The following is a 22,774-nucleotide window of genomic DNA, read 5'->3' as shown; positions in this document are numbered from 1 at the left end:
TTGCAGTGAAAGGGACCAGGAAGCCAGCTGTAACAGTCCGATATTTCAACCAGTTTTTGTGTGATATCCATGACTTCATAACACAAAATGCCGCGAGATAAACCCCAAGCAGATGATTCGGAAGTCAGTTTGTGTGTGAAGTACCTCCTGTTCGGGTTCAATGTAATATTTTGGGTAAGGCGACCGTTTTTTCTTTTCCCTTTCAGCTCTTGCGATGCACGATTTCACTTACAGGTCATTTCGTGAATCATCCAGTGGAACGTAGTAGTAAATATGACTTTGAATGGTTTTACAGAACAACACTACATTCTTTATTATGAGAATTTCGCGAAATATCGCCTGTCATTTAGACTGTACGTTGTCTGAATAAGGGAGATCGTTATTTGGTGTGTACGTTTTCATCGAGACTAGCCTCAGGGACGGGCTTGGCGGGACGTGAATCCAATCGTGCCACCGTTGTTGTGTTGCCAAATAACGTCCCTTATGAATATGAAATAGAATACAGCGACGAAAGTCAAGTCTTTGATACTTTTAAAGACAAAGGATTCTCTATAAAATTGGTAATTCTCCTTCTTTCACCGAGCATACCTTTAGATAGGCGACATGCAGTTTTGAGCACCAAGTAATAATATCATAATAAACAAAAATAAAACATCACTTATACAAAATTATTCAAAGTTATAATTAAATTACATGTATTTTGTTCTGAATGGATATGTATTTCAGCTAAAATTATAGTTATTATATTAAATAGAAATATATTGGAAAATTCAAATTAGACAATATTGAATATGCCGTATTTACTCTATTAGAAGCACATCTCCAATAGAACCTTGGCAAAAACAATATATTTCATGCTAGATAATTTAAATATGCCTTACTTTGACTATATACTTTTAATAGAGCAAATATGGTATGTGTAAATTAATGTATTTATTTTAGTGTCAAGAAGACATCGATGTGTATCGTAATATCACAGTCCCTTCACACCAATATCACAGTGCCTCCACACCAATAAATACCTCAGTTTTTTTGTTTGTTTTAGAGTCTTAAATAGTTTTAGTGTGGTCAGAATTCTCCTTAGTTTACATCATTAGGAATTAGGGTGGAGTCTTGTATATGTTACATATACGCATTCATCTACAAAGTTTGTTGACCCTCAGAACCTTACAAATTAACATTTTTTGCCAAAAAACAGACTCAAAATACTTGTGACTCAAATAACTATATATTTGAACTAGGTTAGTATTTTTCTAGATTTGTATTGTTCATTGGAAGGTTCACAAATGATTTATTGCACCCAGAACTCTTGACATGACACAAACACGTACATTATTATTTATGGAAGTCATTTTTTTTCTTGTCATCAAATGGCATGAACTGTGAAGCTAATGGGATTGAATAAGATCATTATAGTGTTATTGGCTCAATCAGAAATGACTTGACACCTTAAAAAAACAATTTTATTTCCTTTGTGAGTGAGAACAATTCCCAACAATATCGACTTTTTTATTATTAACATATTAGTAATTAGTTTCATATAAGATATGCTTATCCTTGGAATACAACATGTATATAGGAATACTATTGCTGATTCAGATCTAATTTATTTATTTATTCCATTTTTTAATTCAAACATATATACTATGGCTCTTGAAATCCATCCAAATCAGTTGATAAAAACATCTACATTATAACTACTCACTAACTGAAATAATTTCAAGATTGACAGCAACCCTGACAAATGTTGGGTAGTGATTTCACAGCTGTTGCCCGATTTAACCTCCTACTCGCAACATGCATAGACATCTGACATTGAAATCAAATTTGAGATTTTAAAATAACTTTATTCCCTTCAATTTTGTTAGTTTTCCTGCCATGATTTCAACATTTTTGTGTATTTTTCTATAATTTCTATTCAATTTTTGCACCAAAATCTTGATAATTGTTTCAAATTATTGATAAAATTATGCCGGTTTATTATGTGAATTCATATGAAGATTAAAAACATTTTTTAAAACAGTATTCCAGATGAGAACAGCCATACATATCAGACTAGATAACCTGCTGATTTTTTATATCATTTACTGATCATGTAATACAGATATCATGAGAATACCGCAAAGTAAGGACAAAAGCAGTACAGTGATTGCATCAACTGAGGCATAGTGGTGGTCAATGTGTTTCTGTACTGCCTGAGTACATACTTTGTGATATTCTCAGGATAACCTTATTATACATACATACATGGTGGCAATGAGTTATATATGTGAACCTTTGCGTTCAGTGAAAGTTTTTTATTTTCATCACACTATATTTCTCCTGTGTCTGCTATAAATAAAGAAAAATGAATACGGCGTCAATAATCTTGAATGCGGTCAATTAATGATGACATAGGTTACCCCCAAAATGAAAAGCAAGCACAGATTCGTTCTATAATGAATGCAGATAAGGCCTTTTATAGAATGGTAAATTCTATTGTTTTCGGTGCTATGTATAACGATTAATGTTATTAGCATATATTTTAATTCTTGTCTTAGTTGTTCTTGAAATAATCATCCCAAACTCTGATATGCAAGTTCATAAACTTTTTCATCAAAACATTCATAACTTACATATTTTACAAAAATTACCATGGTAATTATGTAAATTAAAAAGTGCAACTCATGTTTAATCATTCCGTAAAGAAACAATATCTGTCACCCATTTGTCTATAATGATTGTATTAAATCCCTGTTTTTTAACACATGGCGTCAAAAAAGGATTTAAAATGAAAAAAAATGCAAATTCCTCATCTATGTTTTATGTGCAATTATCATGCGATTTATTTCCCATAACACCCAAAATGAAAATATGTTCAAAATTGATTGAATTTTGTTTATTATTATATATCTGATTCAAAAAATAATGGAATTCATTAGTCTGTAAAATGCCTTATGTGTTCAAAAGTGTTGAATGTCTTTGCTATTTGTAAAATGTGCACCTCCACAGTTATATTTTCACTAGCATTTTTGCTATGTCTCACTTAATTTATTACTACATGCAGGAAAACTTTATGTTTAATAATACTGGTACTAATGTTATCACAGTAATACCACACAATGTACACTCAGTCACAATGTTTGTTTCCAAAATGCATGCATCTTATAATATAAATTTGAAAAGTTTATGTTTAATAATACTAGTACTAATGTTATCACAGTAATACCACAAAATGTACACTCAGTCAGAATGTTTGTTTCCAAAATGCATGCATCTTATAATATAAATTTGAAAACTTTATGTTTAATAATATTGGTACTAATGTTATCACAGTAATACCACAAAATGTACACTCAGTCACAATGTTTGTTTCCAAAATGCATGCATCTTATAATATAAATTTGAAAAGTTTATGTTTAATAATACTAGTACTACCGGTAATGTTATCACAGTAATACCACAAAATGTACACTCAGTCAGAATGTTTGTTTCCAAAATGCATGCATCTTATAATATAAATTTGAAATATTGTGTGTTATGTTCATGTGACATGCATGGAATATTGGATTGTAATTATGACTACGGTATCTTGTACATGTGTACAATAATGTGTGTGTGTGTGTGTGCAGCTATATCTGCTGTCAATACATGACCTAAGGTCACCTGCTGTTTAATCAACTGTAGTATTACATAGTAGTGCTGGCTAATTACAATCACCTCCTACTATGTACAACATGTATACATAGTGTTGATAAACTTAACCCAGGATCCCCATATAAGTTGCGTTCACGCACAGCTCCTTAGCACGGGCTAAGAGGTCAAATTCCTTGGCCCGTGCTAAGCAAACGTGCGTGAACGCTTAGCACGGGCTAAGGAATGCTAAGTACAGGTTAAATCTGATCCGAATTTAAGATGTGGTCTAGACCCTTAGCACGGGCTAAGGAAGTGTGCGCCAACGCATATCCCAGGGCTAAGCGCCCTCTGCAGCGACTTTTGGGTGTGAACATTATGCACGTGATCAAATATATCCAACTTTCTCATTCCCAAAATGGCAACCGAGCTCAGTGTACACGCTTCCATACTGATCGCGTCGCTGTAGTAGAGCATACAGCAGCTCCAATCGTAGAGAAAATAAATTTGGTTCGCTGTCTATGACATACATTAATAAAACTCTGTATTGTGTTACGCCGTTGTATACTGTTTCTGTGCATCCAAATAAGTTGGGTCCATTTTCTCTCACGTTCCTGTGCACGTCGCTTCAAAATTAGAACGAAACTTGTCAGCAGCAGAAATAGAACCTCGCGCTTGTCATCCATTTTTCGTTCGTAAATAGCGGCTTGCCAAAGGTGACCGACTGATGGTGCCCCTTAGCCCGTGCTAAAGACTGGCCCTCCCTGTGCGTGGATGCAATTGGGTCTAGCCGAAATGCAAATATGCTAAATCAGCTTAAATCTTAGCCCGTACTTCGTGTAACGTGAACACAACTATAGAAACACATAGCCATTCTTCTATAAGTGTCAATCTACAAATAAGTCTTCACCCCTGGATTTTGTTATCAAGGGGTAATGAGAAAGATTTTGTTATCAAGGGGGTAATGAGAAAGATTTTGATATCAAGGGGGTAATAAGAAAGATTTTGTCATCAAGGGGTAATAAGAAAGATTTTGTCATCAAGGGGTAATAAGAAAAATTTTGTTATCAATGGGGTAATAAGAAAGATTTTGTCATCAAGGGGTAATAAGAAAGATTTTGTCATCAAGGGGTAATAAGAAAGATTTTGTCATCAAGGGGTAATAAGAAAGATTTTGTTATCAATGGGGTAATAAGAAAGATTTTGTTATCAATGGGTAATGAGAAAGATTTTGTTATCAAGGGGGTAATGAGAAAGATTTTGATATCAAGGGGGTAATAAGAAAGATTTTGTCATCAAGGGGTAATAAGAAAGATTTTGTCATCAAGGGGTAATAAGAAAGATTTTGTTATCAATGGGGTAATAAGAAAGATTTTGTCATCAAGGGGTAATAAGAAAGATTTTGTCATCAAGGGGTAATAAGAAAGATTTTGTCATCAAGGGGTAATAAGAAAGATTTTGTCATCAAGGGGTAATAAGAAAGATTTTGTTATCAATGGGGTAATAAGAAAGATTTTGTTATCAAGGGGGTAATATGAAAGATTTTGTTATCAAGGGGGTAATATGAAAGATTTTGTCATCAAGGGGTAATAAGAAAGATTTTGTTATCAAGGGGTAATAAGAAAGATTTTGTTATCAATGGGGTAATAAGAAAGATTTTGTTATCAAGGGGGTAATATGAAAGATTTTGTTATCAAGGGGGTAATATGAAAGATTTTGTCATCAAGGGGTAATAAGAAAGATTTTGTTATCAAGGGGTAATACGAAAGATTTTGTCATCAAGGGGTAATATGAAAGATTTTGTCATCAAGGGGTAATAAGAAAGATTTTGTTATCAAGGGGTAATATGAAAGATTTTGTTATCAAGGGGGTAATATGAAAGATTTTGTTATCAAGGGGTAATATGAAAGATTTTGTTATCAAGGGGTAATAAGAAAGATTTTGTTATCAATGGGTAATAAGAAAGATTTTGTTATCAATGGGGTAATATGAAAGATTTTGTTATCAAGGGGTAATAAGAAAGATTTTGTTATCAAGGGGGTAATATGAAAGATTTTGTTATCAAGGGGTAATATGAAAGATTTTGTCATCAAGGGGTAATAAGAAAGATTTTGTTATCAAGGGGTAATATGAAAGATTTTGTTATCAATGGGTAATATGAAAGATTTTGTTATCAAGGGGTAATAAGAAAGATTTTGTTATCAATGGGGTAATATGAAAGATTTTGTTATCAAGGGGTAATAAGAAAGATTTTGTTATCAAGGGGGTAATATGAAAGATTTTGTTATCAAGGGGTAATATGAAAGATTTTGTTATCAAGGGGTAATAAGAAAGATTTTGTTATCAATGGGTAATAAGAAAGATTTTGTTATCAATGGGGTAATATGAAAGATTTTGTTATCAAGGGGTAATAAGAAAGATTTTGTTATCAATGGGTAATAAGAAAGATTTTGTTATCAAGGGGTAATAAGAAAGATTTTGTTATCAAGGGGGTAATAAAGATTTTGTTATCAAGGGGGTAATATGAAAGATTTTGTTATCAATGGGGTAATATGAAAGATTTTGTTATCAAGGGGTAATAAGAAAGATTTTGTTATCAAGGGGGTAATATGAAAGATTTTGTTATCAAGGGGTAATATGAAAGATTTTGTTATCAAGGGGTAATAAGAAAGATTTTGTTATCAATGGGTAATAAGAAAGATTTTGTTATCAATGGGGTAATATGAAAGATTTTGTTATCAAGGGGTAATAAGAAAGATTTTGTTATCAATGGGTAATAAGAAAGATTTTGTTATCAAGGGGTAATAAGAAAGATTTTGTTATCAAGGGGGTAATAAAGATTTTGTTATCAAGGGGGTAATAAAGATTTTGTTATCAAGGGGGTAATAAGAAAGATTTTGTTATCAAGGGGGTAATATGAAAGATTTTGTTATCAAGGGGGTAATAAAAATTTTGTTATCAAGGGGGTAATGAAAGATTTTGTTATCAAGGCTGATAATAAGAAAGATTTTGTCATCAATGGGTAATAAGAAAGATTTTGTTATCAATGGGGTAATATGAAAGATTTTGTTATCAATGGGGTAATATGAAAGATTTTGTTATCAAGGGGTAATAAGAAAGATTTTGTTATCAAGGGGGTAATATGAAAGATTTTGTTATCAAGGGGGTAATATGAAAGATTTTGTTATCAAGGGGGTAATAAAGATTTTGTTATCAAGGGGGTAATATGAAAGATTTTGTTATCAAGGGGTAATAAGAAAGATTTTGTTATCAATGGGTAATAAGAAAGATTTTGTTATCAATGGGGTAATATGAAAGATTTTGTTATCAAGGGGTAATAAGAAAGATTTTGTTATCAAGGGGGTAATATGAAAGATTTTGTTATCAAGGGGTAATATGAAAGATTTTGTTATCAATAGGTAATAAGAAAGATTTTGTTATCAATGGGTAATAAGAAAGATTTTGTTATCAATGGGGTAATATGAAAGATTTTGTTATCAAGGGGTAATAAGAAAGATTTTGTTATCAATGGGTAATAAGAAAGATTTTGTTATCAAGGGGTAATAAGAAAGATTTTGTTATCAAGGGGGTAATATGAAAGATTTTGTTATCAAGGGGGTAATAAAGATTTTGTTATCAAGGGGGTAATAAGAAAGATTTTGTTATCAAGGCTGATAATAAGAAAGATTTTGTCATCAATGGGTAATAAGAAAGATTTTGTTATCAAGGAGTAATATGAAAGATTTTATGACACTTGTGGTACAGAAGGTATGCATAGCATTGCAGTTACAAACTTTTATTATGAAATTGTTTATTTCAACTTCTGCAGCTTTATTTATTTATTTATTTTACATTGTTATAAATAAAAAAAACAATAATTACAAATAAAATAAAAATGATTTAAATTATTATATAATTTGGTCAAAATAGGGTACACTTCAAAATGTGTTTCTGTTACCCTGTTTGCCAGGAATACTGATTGACATGCAACTTTAGTATTTACCTGTACATACAAAACATTTCTTACATTTTTGTTCGGCTATTTTCTCTGGAAATATTTAACCTTTATTTCTTCCTTTTGTGGTTTTATCGTTCCTAGTCGTGTTATATTTTATATTATAATTATTGAAACCATACTGCTGTACTTTCTGTGTCTGTGTTGTGTCAATAAAATATTATTACTATTACCATACTTTGCTATGATAATAAAATATTATTACTATTACCATACTTTGCTATGATAATAAAATTACAGCATTATACTACACTCTTCTACTCATTTTTTTGTTTTCAACTGTTATTATTAAACACCTTTTTAAAAAAACTTCTCTGGAATTTTGAGTCTTTGAAATAATTTAGAACCAAGTCCGACTTCAGTCTAACTTATTTGTATATATTCAAGTTTCCATAAGGGAATTACAAATAATTTGTCTCCATAGCAGCATGTATTGGTTTGTATGGTCAAATGCATATTCCAGATGAACTAAAGTGATTTTTAATATAATTTTTAAATGTATTTTTTACTGTAATAGGCTTCTATATGTATATTTTCAACATTGTAGATATAAGTGACACACTATGTATTATGCTGTTAATTTTGTATAATTTTATATCGTAATTTCTATAACAATTTAAGACATCATACCTATTTAGAGCAACCCAGATTATATTGTATTTTATGTTTTGTCACTGACATTGTCTCAACTCATAAAGTTGCTAATAAATGATCATTCTAAAAATCAATATGTTCTGTTTCAGCTTGCAGGTGGGCTGTTCCTAGGAATTGGATTATGGGCTTGGTCGGTGAAGGTAGGAGTTTGTGTTTTCTTTCCTCCACACCATCCCAGAGATTCACCATTCCCTGTTATCAGACTAGATAGTCTTAAAGCTTGTTTTCTATTTTTAACCAACCAACCTTGCAAGTTCATTACTAAGTAATGTATACTTAATGATTTCTATTTATTTCCTTTGCTTTCTAAGACAACATTATACAAATTACCTCTGGCCATTTAAAACATAAAACATCAATTGTAGTGAAGTGTTTTAGATGGTGTTGCAAAGATGTACCTATACTATGAATATTTGTTTTGGGTATTTTCAACAACTTTTATTCATCATAAATAAAATTTATTCTGCTTCACCATATCATTTTTCAATTTGTTTACCTACCAGTACAGGCCATAGCCATTTTGACTAAACTATTTGGACTTTACGGGCTGTACTTGTATTTGATACCAGCCAGTTTTAACTTAAATTGTAAAATCCAAATTGTATGGAAATAAAAGCAGTTTTGGGAATGGTGATTCTTCTGTCCTTAATGAACAGTTGATAGTCAGATAGTTGTGTTTTTAAACATTGGTTATAAGATTTATGTATACACATTGTAATTCTTGTTGCACATTATTAATTGTACTGTGAACCCAAATACTAGGAATGTTTATTGCATTTGTACAAAAGTTGTTTTAATTCTGTCTTTCAGACCCCAGTGAAATTTTCACTGCTACAAAAAAATCGTAAAATTTCACAAATTTTTCTGTTCAAAATGAAAGTGGTTCACGGTAATCCTAGTAGAGCAGTAACATAATAAAGTTAAATGTTTCTTGATGTAATCATCGAATACACTGTAATTCTCTAGTTCACTTGTGTAGTATGAAAATAGAAATTCATGGTCAGTCATTGATGTTGACAGTTAAATAAAAGCATGAATTGAAATCTTTAAAAAATAACAATGAAACACTTTTTCTGTGTTCATGATTTTATAAGATAAGGATATAGAACTTCAAAGTTTGTGTACATTGATTTGCGATCTCACCATTTCCCAAGGTGACACATTTTAACCAATGATATCACAGAATACTATAAATAATTTTTCGATTATTACAAATATTACTGAGATTATCATTGTATTCCAACAATAAAAAAAACATGTGTATCACACTTTGTAAAAAACGAGGATATAGTCAAAAAGCCAAAACGAACACTAATCATTTCGTTCACACACTCATTTGCATTTTGAGTATTTCGAGTATCTTCTTGTGATCATCTTACAATTCTCATTAGATTGTCATCGTGATAACGTCATGTCTTTATCTTATAAATCGTTGATGATATCTATTTAACAACAGTGACAACACTTTATATGTGTTCTTTATTGTCACCAAATGCATGTAGTGTTATTCAATGATAACCACTGTGATAAAAACTTGATAGCGTAGCAGTTAAATTTATTGCACTTGAATTAAACTATCCTGAGACAATGCATGGTGCTATCAATTAATATAGCCTACAAAGAAAACTTAATTGGTATTTTAGTTTGGATAAGTATTTCAAAATGACCAACTGTTTTCTTTCTTACCAAATGGAATCTGATGTATGGTTACCATATGAAGCACATATGTGATGACAACTCATTCCGGCTCACTTTTACTACTTCGTGTGGGGTAACATTTTATGTTTTTTGAGCAATTTGTTAAGTTCATTAGAAAATTGCAATTATTGATGATACTGATGCTTAGTGACAAACTTATCAGTATATTTAAATGTCGGTTTTCATATTTTGAATTATCAAAACTAAATGTGAATTGTTGATGTCTTTTTTTTTTGGTACAATATCTTATTTGACAATTGATAGAGTAAAATAAAAAACAAGCTGGAAATTGTATGAGAATTCAATAATAATTTGACCAGAGAAATAACATTTTTTTTTAATTGTGAAAACAATCTCATCTCTCTTTCACTGTGACTAATTCTTATCATAATCACACAAAATTTAGGGTTAGGGGTTTTGAGAACCAACTGTTCAAAGTCAAGTGTTCATTTTTTAGCTGATTATGGCAAATAAACAATTGTCTATTATTTCTGTATTTTTTTAGCTGATTACTCCAAATCACCCCTCCTTTTTTGTTATTTCTGTATGTATTAAATCTATTTGTTTGCCTGTTCTGACTGTCTATAAATAAATTAAACAGACTGTGACGATATTTTATATATTTTTGAGTGATTATAATAACATTGACATTTCTCTTTGTCACTTTTTCTTCAATACAATTAATTGATTGGTACATGTGTTAATAATTTCTAATTCATATCAAAAAAAGATTGAATGAGAATTCATTATTGAAACAACAAATTTATTTATAATATAAATATTATTTATAAAAGTTATGGATATATTGTCTATTTATTGAAAGTATATATTGATTATTTTGCAGTATTGTTACATGTAGTAATTAACAGACACAGTTTGAAGTGTGATAAATTAAGAAATAATTCAGCAATAGATTGTATATAACTGCTCTATAACATGACAATCACTGTTACAAATCAAAATGATGCTGAAATTCAGATACTTGCACATAATTAAAATTTTCATGGTGGTTCTTGAATTTTATGACATTATCGGTATTTTCCAAAATTTGAAGGTTTTTCTGTTTTATAAGGTGTACCACCTGTTGCCACTCATCCATTCAATGAACTATGTCACATGACTTGAATATTTTCACAGTTAACAGATAACTATTATACTATAATCCTTTTTTGGACTACTAATAGGATTTAGATTAAAATGTCACAAAAAAACTACATTTCTACATTTGCAGGCTTTGTTAATCAAATTACACGGCTCTTTTTAACTTTCTAAATAGTCTGCAATTTTTTTCTCCGTCTTTTTTCAGTATAAAATTCTGTAATCAGCGTTTATATGTTAAACACAATTTTACTCTGATATATATGAACAAGGCTTCTCTTTCATTTTGTTGCTCTAATCACCATGAAGCTGAAATTAGCTTTATATTTGTAGTCTGAACATTCTATCTTTTCATTTATTTTGTTAGTTTAAGGCTCAAAAATAACTAATTTAAATATAAAATATTCAATAAATGTAATTTACATGTCATGTTTAGAAATTAATCAGATGCGATGACATATTGTGATAGAAATCAAAGTTAAGTTTTAATATGACTTAAGAAAGGAATATGCTTAGTGACACAGTTGTTGATACATGTGGGTCCCATGCAACATATAAAATATATGTGAAATACTTTAATAATGAAAATATAAAAAGAAGACATTTATAAGAATGATACTGGTAGGTATGTTGTCAATGAGTATAAATATGAGACAATTATTACATATATCCTACCATATACTCTACTAGTAGAGTGACTGTGATATATCATACAATGAAAACACAAAAAAACGCATTCAAATAGACGTCTTCTGTATTTGAAGAATGTGTGTCACATTCAAAGGGTTTTCTTTGTTTACATCAGACATAGTAGTGGCTGAAATCAAATCTCACCCCATGAACACCAATGATTATACCGAAACACCAATCTCAAAAAACGCTGCCATTTCTGGTTGTTCATGAGAATATCGCAAAATATACACTATTCCTGACTTTACGAATCTTACACCAGAAATAAATTCATAAAAATAATGTCAAATAATAACTTAACAATTCTTCTGGCACAATATCTGAAATACAGCTTTGTTATTAGACAGCAGCACCTACTTAGTCATTGACTTTTTTTTTAATACCTATTATGTGTTCATTGGGTTCTCGTTTTTATATTCAGTTTATAGTTTTTTGTTGGTGTTTAATTTAATTTTATTATATATTTCCTTTACTATCTTCAATTTAGTCTGTTTTTGGTTGTCTTTTAAACTATTAGCCATTGTAATTTGATTAATTTTTATCTGTAATTTGTTGTTGTTGTTGTTGTTGTTGTTGTTGTTGTTGTTGTTGTTGTTGTTGTTGTTGTTGTAACCTTTAACCTCCTTCAGTAGGTTGTTACGAGTTAATAGAAATTGATTGTGACTGTGCATCGGTCAAAACTATCGATAATATTTTACTGTTCTTGTCTATTTTTACAATAACTTATAACAACTAAGAATCTTAAGAATGAAAAAAAGAGAGAAACAATGCTTCGATCCAATCTTAGATTCATTGTTCACCTTAAAGCTATTTTTGCCATGGTAACAAGCAAATATTATTTAACAAAAATGGGATTAGGTTGAGCTAGAGGGCGTACACTGGTGAATCATAGAGCTATGTAATTTCATGTCATCAGAATTGGTTTTGGATATTTGAGGGTACTTGATCAGTTTTTTAGCTCCGCTGTCGACTTTGTCGAGCGGAGCTTATCATATGAGTGATTGTCCGTCGGCGTCCGTCGTCCGTGTCAATGTTTTACTTTTTCTACTTCTTGAAAACTACAGGCCTGAATGCTTTGATATTACATATATAGATACTACATGTAGACCTTTCTCAGATTTGTTCATTTCGTGATGATATCTTCAATTCTCTAATTTTGGTGAATATTTTTGTAATTTTTGGTAAAAAGTGATATTTTTGACTTCTTGTTAAAAACCGCTAGTCCAATTGCTTTTATATTACATATATAGGTACTACATGTGGATCTCTCTCAGATTTGTTCATTTTGTAATGATATCTTTAATTCTCTAATTTTGGTGAATATTTTTGTCATTTTTGGTAAAAAGTGATATTTTCGACTTCTTGTTAAAAACCAAAAGTTCAATTGCTTTGATATTACATATATAGATACTACATGTAGACCTTTCTCAGATTTGTTCATTTCGTGATGATATCTTCAATTCTCTAATTTTGGTGAATATTTTTATCATTTTTGGTAAAAAGTGATATTTTTGACTTCTTGTTAAAAACCGCAAGTCCAATTGCTTTGATATTACATATATAGGTACTACATGTGGACCTCTCTCAGATTTGTTAATTTTGTAATGATATCTTTAATTCTTTAATTTTGGTGAATATTTTTGTCATGTTTGGTAAAAACTGATATTTTCGACTTCTTGTTAAAAACCGCAAGTGCAATTGCTTTGATATTACATATATAGGTACTACATGTGGACCTCTCTCAGATTTGTTCATTTTGTAATGATATCTTTAATTCTCTAATTTTGGTGAATATTTTTGTCATGTTTGGTAAAAACTGATATTTTCGACTTCTTGTTAAAAACCGCAAGTGCAATTGCTTTGATATTACATATATAGGTACTACATGTGGACCTCTCTCAGATTTGTTCATTTCATGATGATATCTTCAATTCTTTAATTTTGGTGAATATTTTTGTAATTTTTGGTAAAAAGTGATATTTTTGACTTCTTGTTAAAAACCGCAAGTCCAATTGCTTTTATATTACATATATAGGTACTACATGTGGACCTCTCTCAGATTTGTCCCATTGCTTTATATATATATATATATATATATATATATATATATATATATTGTTCATTTTCTAATGATATCTTCAGTTCTTTAATTGTAATGTGCATTGCTAACAGCGGAGCTATCTCAGCCGAGAGGCTGCTTGTGAATGATTGTTATGTTATTAGGAACACTTTTGTGTAAATGCCTTCCAAATCTAATTCTAATCTTGGCTGTATTAATGATAAAAACCTTCTTGTCAACATACTGTCTAGGTCTGAAAGATTATAATTTAGGTTTCGTCCTCCCGTCTGTTCATGCACTCTCATGCACAGAACAATTTCATTAAAATTTCTTACATAGACAAGGTATTATGGCAAGTGCACATATGTTTAATCTTGATTCATTAAGTGTGTCTTTTGGGCAAAAAATTGTAAGTGTATAATGACAATGTGTGGAGCAATTTTGTTCAAAGTTGGTGCAAATACAAATTATAATGGAATGTCAATGTTCTATTGACATTGAATGTTGGTTATTCTCTTGTTCTATGTGATAGTGAATAGAACTAGTCAGATCAAAAGCTACCTTCTGATTTGTTGGCATCTTACAATCACACTACTCATTATAAACATCACCATGATAACACACAGGGCAAGACCAGTCATTGAAATGTTGTGTCAACACCAGAGATTTCACAAATTTGTTATTAAAAGGAATTATTACTTGTATTTAATTGATAGTTGATTTATAACTTTTCTAGGGAGTCTCAATATTTCCTAGCCCAGAATTATAATTACTAATTTCAATATTTTACAATGGTGATTTTGTTAAAAATACTGAATCAAAACATGTTTATAATGTTTATTATTATGCTTGTTAATTTTTTTCTCCAGGGCACTTTTTCAAACATCACATCTATAACTAATTTTGTGTTGGACCCAGCGTTTATATTCATTGTCGTCGGTGGAATTATTTTTGTACTTGGATTCTGTGGTTGCATTGGAGCTCTCAGAGAAAATGTTTTGCTTCTTAGAGTTGTAAGTATATACCATATTATGTAATTATCATCTGTTGTGACTTATTCACAGTGCTGGATGATGCCAGTGGCATCATGCCTCGTATTATCCATGAACTAAATATACCACAGACCATTAATCTATCAACAAGCTCCACAAGAAGTGATATCAGGTGATAACAATTTTATCACATGGCCAACTTGGATTGTCAAAAACACAGAAATTAAAATTTAATTTATAGAGCTATACTAATAAATTATCTTATGCTTATGAAGCATGACATGTAGATGCATTTGTAAAGGTACAAGTTACAGCTATGTCAATGAATGAAATATGGTTTGATTTATTCTCCTATTTATTGCAGTATAGCGTAGTGTTGGGAATTATTTTCTTTGCCGAGCTTGCCATTGGGATTTTGGGCTTTGTGTATAAAGATTGGGTAAGTATTCATTTATTTGGCGATCAAAGATGAACTATAATAAAAAAAAATGATATTCAATGTTAATAATTTTATTATTAGGATTAGTCTGAGATGCATACTCTTGAATTGTTTTCAAAAAATTTTATGGGATTTAATTTTATGGAAAATAAATAATTATGTTAATAAATTACCCAATATGTAAATTTTCGATAAGTACCATGTACACCACGTACACCGCAACTTTCAGATTTGATTTTGACTTAGTTTTGCTGATATTAAAATTGTAATGATCCTTTTATACTGTCTAGTTTGGATGTATCATCTTCTGTTCATGTAGTCACTCAGATTGATACATTCAATCATGTGATGTGACGTATAATCATGTTGTTATCATGGAATACCTCAGAGAATACCGCAAAGTATGCACAAAGGCAGTACAGTGATTGATGTGACACCATACTGCCTGAGTGTATACTTTGAGGTATTCTCATGATAACTATGTTAATATGCATCTTTCCTTTCTTCGTTGTAATAAATTAATGAGTTATTATAGTCTGAAATGGCACTGCATGTTTTGCATTGTAAAAACATTTGTGTTCAGTGGAGATGTTCTATTTCGGCAGTGCTTTATCAATTCTGCCTAAACAAAAGAAAGTTTTCAAATGTGATATCAGTAACCTTGAATATGTCAATGTTGATAACGCAGATAAGGGGAAATTGGAATGCTTGAGTGCTAATGTTTTGGATCGACTGCTGATATGGTTATTTACGGAGCGGAAAATTGTTCAATGCTAGATGTTCAGTCATATGATCTTATGGTATATTGTTCAATGCTAGATGTTCAGTCATATGATCTTATTGGTATATTGTTTAATGCTAGATGTTCAGTCATATGATCTTATGGTATATTGTTCAATGCTAGATGTTCAGTCATATGATCTATTGGTATATTGTTCAATGCTAGATGTTCAGTCATATGATCTTATGGTATATTGTTCAATGCTAGATGTTCAGTCATATGATCTTATGGTATATTGTTCAATGCTAGATGTTCAGTCATATGATCTATTGGTATATTGTTCAATGCTAGATGTTCAGTCATATGATCTATTGGTATATTGTTAATATTGTACAGGTAAAATCACAAATTGAAGATGGAATTACAAACATTATTGTGAATTATCGTGAAGATCCTGATTTACAAGATGTGATAGATGGCATACAACAATCAGTAAGTTGCACTACTACTAAATATGACTCAGTCCCACGCAATAAATATGTGTCCATAGAAACAGATTTTAGAGAGCTGCTCCGATGCAGTTGCACCATAAGGTACTGGGTAAATGTGTCAGTGGCAACCAGCTCAATTGTAATAATTTTCTTTCAAAACATACCATCCAGAATATCATCATTTCTCCACTAAATTCTGTATTTTTTTCTCAAACACTAGTTTTGTAAAATGCTAAATATTATCCATGCACTGTATAATAGTTGATTTGCATAAATTATTATGATTGGTTGAATTTTTTCTTGTCATCAGTTAAAATGTTGTGGCGGTAAAGATTACCATGACTGGGAGAACAACATCTATTTTAATTGTTCTCTGGAATCAAGAGGAGCCAAAGAGGCGTGTGGAGTGCCTTATTCATGCTGTATTGAATCAGAAACTGTAAGTCCAGATAATTGAATGTTTTTAAAGGCCCAAGCCTGAAGGCCCCTATTATTATAGTTTGATTTTTTCTTTTGGTTTGGTCGGCATCTTTATATTTCTTCAAAACAAGAAATAGCTTTGTACTGATAGTACATTTGTCTCATTGACCTAAAATTTGGAACATATTGCACTATATGTCAGCACTAGCACTAACACTTACAAAAAAAAGGCAGGAGAGACAACAGTGACACTCAATATCCAGAACTGTCGCCTGACACAAAAACATTTAAAAAAAAAATGTTTTACATTGCATCTTTCTTTTGATCTCAAACCATAGAGTCTGTATGTTGAGTGTCCACAGTCTGTGAGAGTCTTGTCTTTTCATGGTCTGTTTTGGTACCACATGTTTTACTATCAAATTGGGCATCTATAGTTAAATAAATTGAGTTTGTGTTTTTGTTCAGCTATTTTTACAGCCAGACATAGCTGTGGTCTTGATTTCCAGTCGTCATTTTCATTTGGCGTTCATTGCCGTCCACGAATACGACTAACAAAATAATACTACCAAGAACAAGTCAGACAAGTCAAAATTAAAATCAGTTGCCTCTTGCACTAGTAAGTGACAGAACCACAGCTAGGCATGACAGTGCCTGCCTACATTTAGTTTATTTGGATTGACATCCCTGTGTCTATGCAACCGTACCCATATCTTGATACACATCATTTTGTTTTCCAGATCAGATTAAAATTTTATATATTCATTATTCATCATGTCATATATATATACAGATATATTGGTTTCATATATATACAGATATATTGGTCTGAATCAAAATGACCGACTGGTGGCCATTTTTGTGCTAAAAAATCATCAGAATCTAACATTTCTGGCATTCTGAAACCGGATCTCAGTCGCATTGAGTGATGTTTCTGATTCATTGTCACAATTTTGATGTAGTTCATCTTATCATGTTTTTGTTTACATAGGATGCTGTTGTAAACACCATGTGTGGTTATGATGTGAGAAAAGAAGACTATGTAAGTATAGATAAACACAAATATAACAGTTGGACAAGTACTGGTTGCTTTTAGATGTTTTCATGTCTATATCCCATTGCTATATCATGGCTTTTGAAAGTTGTATTAATCTTTCATTTTTCTCAACTGTGTCTGAGATACATGTAATTTAGTATATACTTAGTAATAAATGTAGTCAATATCATGTTGACATTTTGTTACTAACAGTAACACACTTTCTGAGCTGAGTATGCATCATGTGATACTGTTTTGACCAATCACAATTGTACCTACTGATCCTGTTTCTACATGATTGGCTTATTCTATAGGTTGTTATTTCCATGCATTTTTCTCACATCTCTTCTGAATGTAGATGCACTATATCTGATATGAATAATTCATGTACTCATTTCATGTATTTTATTTCATTTCATGTCAAAACCACTCACACTGACATATGAGTATTTGAAATTACTGCCTGCAGTACACCCAAGATGCATAACTTTCCAGTCAGTCTGCTAAAAATTAAAACTGATACAAAGGCTTTGAAACAAAAATGCAACAGTTTAAAATGGAACATTTTAATTATAAATCAGACTGCTTTAGATATACCGGTACATGGGAGTGATGTCCAAAGAAACACTGAAATAATTCATACTGTTGAGGTTGCCTAAATAAAATGACTTTGTATGCTTACTTGGAATTTGAAATGAAGTATTTGAAAACAATCATTATTGCAGGGTTGGTAACTTTCTGGCAGTGCTAGTGAAATTTGAAAGTTACCAGCCCTGGTATATGGTACAAAGTTTTAATAAACACTGTAATTTGTTCACACCTAAACAAATTATTTTGAGATTTATCCAAAGTAAAACACTGTCATGGATATTTATCAGGAATGTGCCTTCTTGTTTATAGATATCTCTATTGCATGGAGAAGTGCCTTACTGCATGAATGGGTGTATATATATATATATATATCTATTTTTGGTGGTCATGTGGGGAACACTTTGTGGGAAGCACTTGGTGGGCGTGTGGGAAGCACTTGGGCATGTGGGAAGCACTTGGTGGGCATGTGGGAAGCACTTGGTGGGCGTGTGGGAAGCACTTGGGCATGTGAGGAACACTTGGGCATGTGGGAAGCACTTGGTGGGCGTGTGGGAAGCACTTAGTGGGCGTGTGGGAAGCACTTAGTGGGCGTGTGAGGAGCACTTTGTGGAAAAGCTTGGTCATGTGGGAAGCACTTGGTGGTCATGTGGGAAGCACTTGGTGGTCATGTGGGAAACTCTTGGTGGGCGTGTGGAAAACTCTTGGTTGTCATGTGGGAAACTCTTGGTGGGCATGTGGAAGCACTTGGTGGTCATGTGGGAGACTCTTGGTGATCATGTGGGAAACTCTTGGTGGTCATGTGAGAAGCAATTGTTAGTCATTTGATGGGAGGCATGTTAAAGACACTTGGTGGGCATGCAGTGGGCATGCAGTTATTAAATTCTGTATTCCAAGTGACTATACTTTATAGGGTTTTATTGGTGACACCTGAATTGGACATAGACGCCATACATTAGACTTAAATCATGCAGAAGACTATCCTATCAGAATGCAGAGAAGATTAGAAGATTACTTGATTTCATTACAAACTTCATGATTGGTTAAACTGACCTGACTGATATACTAAAAACTGATTGGACCATGCTTCCCATTGACTCACTGCTGGTTAACTCTTTGTATCACTAAAGACAGTATTATATAACAAATCATAGATGAGAAATGATTAGCCGGGTTGTGTTATTATTCTGAATTCATGTACAATTTGCCAAAGACTGAAAAATTGATAAAAGTCAAATATTAGCAATATTGTAAACAAACAAACTATGTTTAAGGAAAACACCTATATAGCAGTAAAAGAAATATGCCTGTAATTTGCAACAGAACAGTTCTCAAGTTATCCTAATGAAACAACATTATCGTAATAATTGTAGTAAAACTTGTGAAAAACAACATTATCGTAATAATTGTAGTGAAACTTGTGAAAAACAAAAACTCGCATGCTGATTAATTTGTGCGTGTACAGCGCCCTCAATCATTCATTTCTAGTCACACATATCGGTGCATTTCAGCAATCATACAATGGTAATTTTAGTGCTCTGTTTATTTACTTCATTTCATAAACTTAAATCACATTTCATAAATATTTTTTCTCTTTCCACTTTTTCTTGTTCAAATCTGTTTTCACCATCTTAAAACAGATAAGGTATGTAAACCTAGAAATTGATTCCTGTGATATAGTGGAGTTATTTATTTTGTGCAATTTTATCCATTTACAGCCACTTCCAGCTGCCGATGTGATCTTCACGAAAGGTTGTGTTCCAGCATTTTCGGAATGGATAGAAACAAACTTGGTGATTGTGGGTGCCATTGTCATAGGGATTGCTCTGTTACAGGTATTATTTACTTCTATTACCCTATTAAAGCACCACTGCCACTCTCTCAACTTTGTTCCCTCCCAGGGACTGAACAATATGTACATGGATGTTTAAGTGGCTCCCTGGGTGGGAGGACAAGCAACAATTTTAATATAATTGGCTATGGATCTTGTTTCAACTTCCAAGCCATGATTTCATTCCTGCTGCATTGAGTGCTATGCCAAGCAAAATCATGGACTTGTAGATGGGTATACAAATGGCTGGTGCATAACTATGGTAGTACTTTATTATCACAAGAAGCTTTGACCTAAAACACTCAGCTGAATGCATGCTTTCATCTATTATGTTTATGTCAATGCAAGAAATATATTGAAAGTTGTAGTGAAAGTGTTTTTGTTAAGTCACTTATTTATAGCAATTAAATGTACAACCAGATAAACTAAAAGAAATCTATAGTGTTCCATGCAACCTTGTGACCTCTCAAAGCATTATAGAAAATTAATTTATTCAAAATAGAAATGTCCTAAATAATTTTTGTCTCTATTCTTTTCAGATTTGTGGTATTTGTTTTGCACAAAACCTAGTGAATGACATCGAGGAACAGAAGGCGAAGTGGAGGTACAGATAGGAATCTAGAGTTTGCACTTCTACTGCCGCTTACAGTCGAGACGCATCTTGCTTGCTTTGCTTCAGTGGTTGTGCATTCTTTGTTAACTCAACACTAAAATTCTTATTTCTCCTTGCATTCATATTTATAACATACTAACATTTCTTTTTGGGCATGAACTAACTAGAATTATATTTATGGTGGGTGCCATCTTAAGAGGAAGTGATGTCATGGTGTGACATCACTTCCTGTCAAAATGGTAGTCTGCAAGATTACTGACAAGAAATGCAAATTATAAGAATATTATTGTAGAGTGGCATATAGCAATTCTTCGCTGCACTTCCCTTTTCCTCTCTGTTTTACAACATGTGATCTGATTTTGTGGTGTTATTTATTCTTGAGGTATTCTTGGATAATTGACAGCACAGTAGATTGCATGCATGTTTTTACTCCTCAATGTTGCCCCTCTGATATATAATGGTTTGACCCACAGCTGTAATCTCCAGCTATTTGGGTTATATCAAACTGATATCACAGGGGTCACACCTGTAAACAGTTTTAAAAGTAACAGATTTTTACGAGGCTGCTAATGATAAAGAGGCTAGAAGACTGACTGACACTCATTCAATGACAAGAATGTGAAATTATATTTTGTTAGTTTGCTTGAACAACTAAAAATTAATCCGAAAAAGGTCTATTTATATACTTTTTATAGTCTCGCAGCATGTTGTGTTACAGGTTTAGGCAGTTCTTATCTGTGACATGCCGTTTAACCACTCCCAAATGCCCTTATATGGTGGGGTCAGCACATTACTTGTCAAGACAGGTTGTCACTTATCTGTGACATGCAGTTTAACCACTCCCCAAATGCCCTTATATGGTGGGGTCAGCACATTACTTGTTAAGACAGGTTGTCACTTATCTGTGACATGTAGTTTAACCACTCCCCAAATGGTGGAACTAGAACATTACATTGTAGCCATTCATGTCATACTATTTCAACAAACCTGGCCATTACCTCAGATGTCCTGAATTATCACTATCAAATTACTTTAAAAATATTTATTGGTTTTGTTCTTTTACATCATGTGTACTTAGTCACATTGTCTTGTGTATCCTTTCAAAGTCAATATTTTGCCGCCTAAAATTTTTTAAATTTTCTGTATTTTACTGTTGGCAGTCCATCAGTGATGGGTCATGTGTAATTTTACATTGCTGACACATTTTGATCCAAATTTTTACTCAAATGTCACATGCGAAGCAAATATTGTATTTTAAAGTTAAAATTAATGTTGCATCATCCAGTTTCTTCATATCTTCAATAATTTGCATTTGTATCATATTGTAAAAGAATGCATTCCATTATAAAACATTGGTGAGTGATTATTAATCATCATTTTTTCAACATTTCTCTTTTCTAAATAGAAAATATGGAAATTGTACTTAGACAGGAACTGATGTCATACTACGACATCACTTTCATCCATCCCATTGGTTCATACAGTATTATTTTTGTTGACAATAATTGTCCATCTAAGCATGCTTGTTAATATTTTCTGCTGATGCAACAAATATAAATTTTATAAAATGGTGATGAGTCCGTCGTACTGAAATCCAGCAATGCAATATAAAATAAATCACATTTAAAGTGTTTCTTTTAGATTTCAATGACATTTTCTCTGTAAATTTATCTACAAGTCACTGTGATGATTTTTGTTTGGGTGGGGGTGACCCACCAACTTTTTGTGTCGCCCACCTAAAGTAGGTAAAGATGCTATATTGGTCCTTCATTATATCATGTAAAAATACTAACTGTTGCTGATGTTTGCATTATTTAATA

At 31.9% G+C, this 22,774-nt stretch overlaps 1 protein-coding gene across 1 annotated transcript; it reads left to right on the top strand.

Annotated features, from left to right (window-relative positions):
• On the top strand, window positions 1-22,521 carry LOC102802902 (tetraspanin-5-like). Its single transcript, XM_085494020.1, has 10 exons — window positions 1-174; window positions 8,371-8,421; window positions 14,696-14,839; window positions 15,183-15,257; window positions 16,375-16,470; window positions 16,780-16,908; window positions 17,878-17,928; window positions 20,229-20,345; window positions 20,881-20,945; window positions 22,360-22,521. Exons 1-10 carry the CDS (start codon window positions 88-90, stop codon window positions 22,379-22,381), a joined length of 837 nt encoding a protein of 278 aa, XP_085350146.1. The 5' UTR covers window positions 1-87; the 3' UTR covers window positions 22,382-22,521.
• Window positions 22,522-22,774: the final 253 nt, after the last annotated feature.

This window comes from Saccoglossus kowalevskii, chromosome 19 (genome assembly GCF_978046115.1).
Source record: "Saccoglossus kowalevskii chromosome 19, keSacKowa6.1, whole genome shotgun sequence".
NCBI lineage: Eukaryota > Metazoa > Hemichordata > Enteropneusta > Harrimaniidae > Saccoglossus > Saccoglossus kowalevskii.
The sequence above is the reverse complement of the archived record's forward strand: the minus strand, read 5'-3'. Positions and strand labels throughout refer to the sequence as shown.

Coding starts and splice junctions, on each gene's coding strand:
- LOC102802902 (XM_085494020.1), top strand. CDS start 88: ATGCCGCGAGATAAACCCCAAGCAGATGATTCGGAAGTCAGTTTGTGT. Junction 16,471..16,779: donor TAGATGGCATACAACAATCA/GTAAGTTGCACT, acceptor TCTTGTCATCAG/TTAAAATGTTGTGGCGGTAA. Junction 20,946..22,359: donor GAACAGAAGGCGAAGTGGAG/GTACAGATAGGA, acceptor TTTTCTAAATAG/AAAATATGGAAATTGTACTT.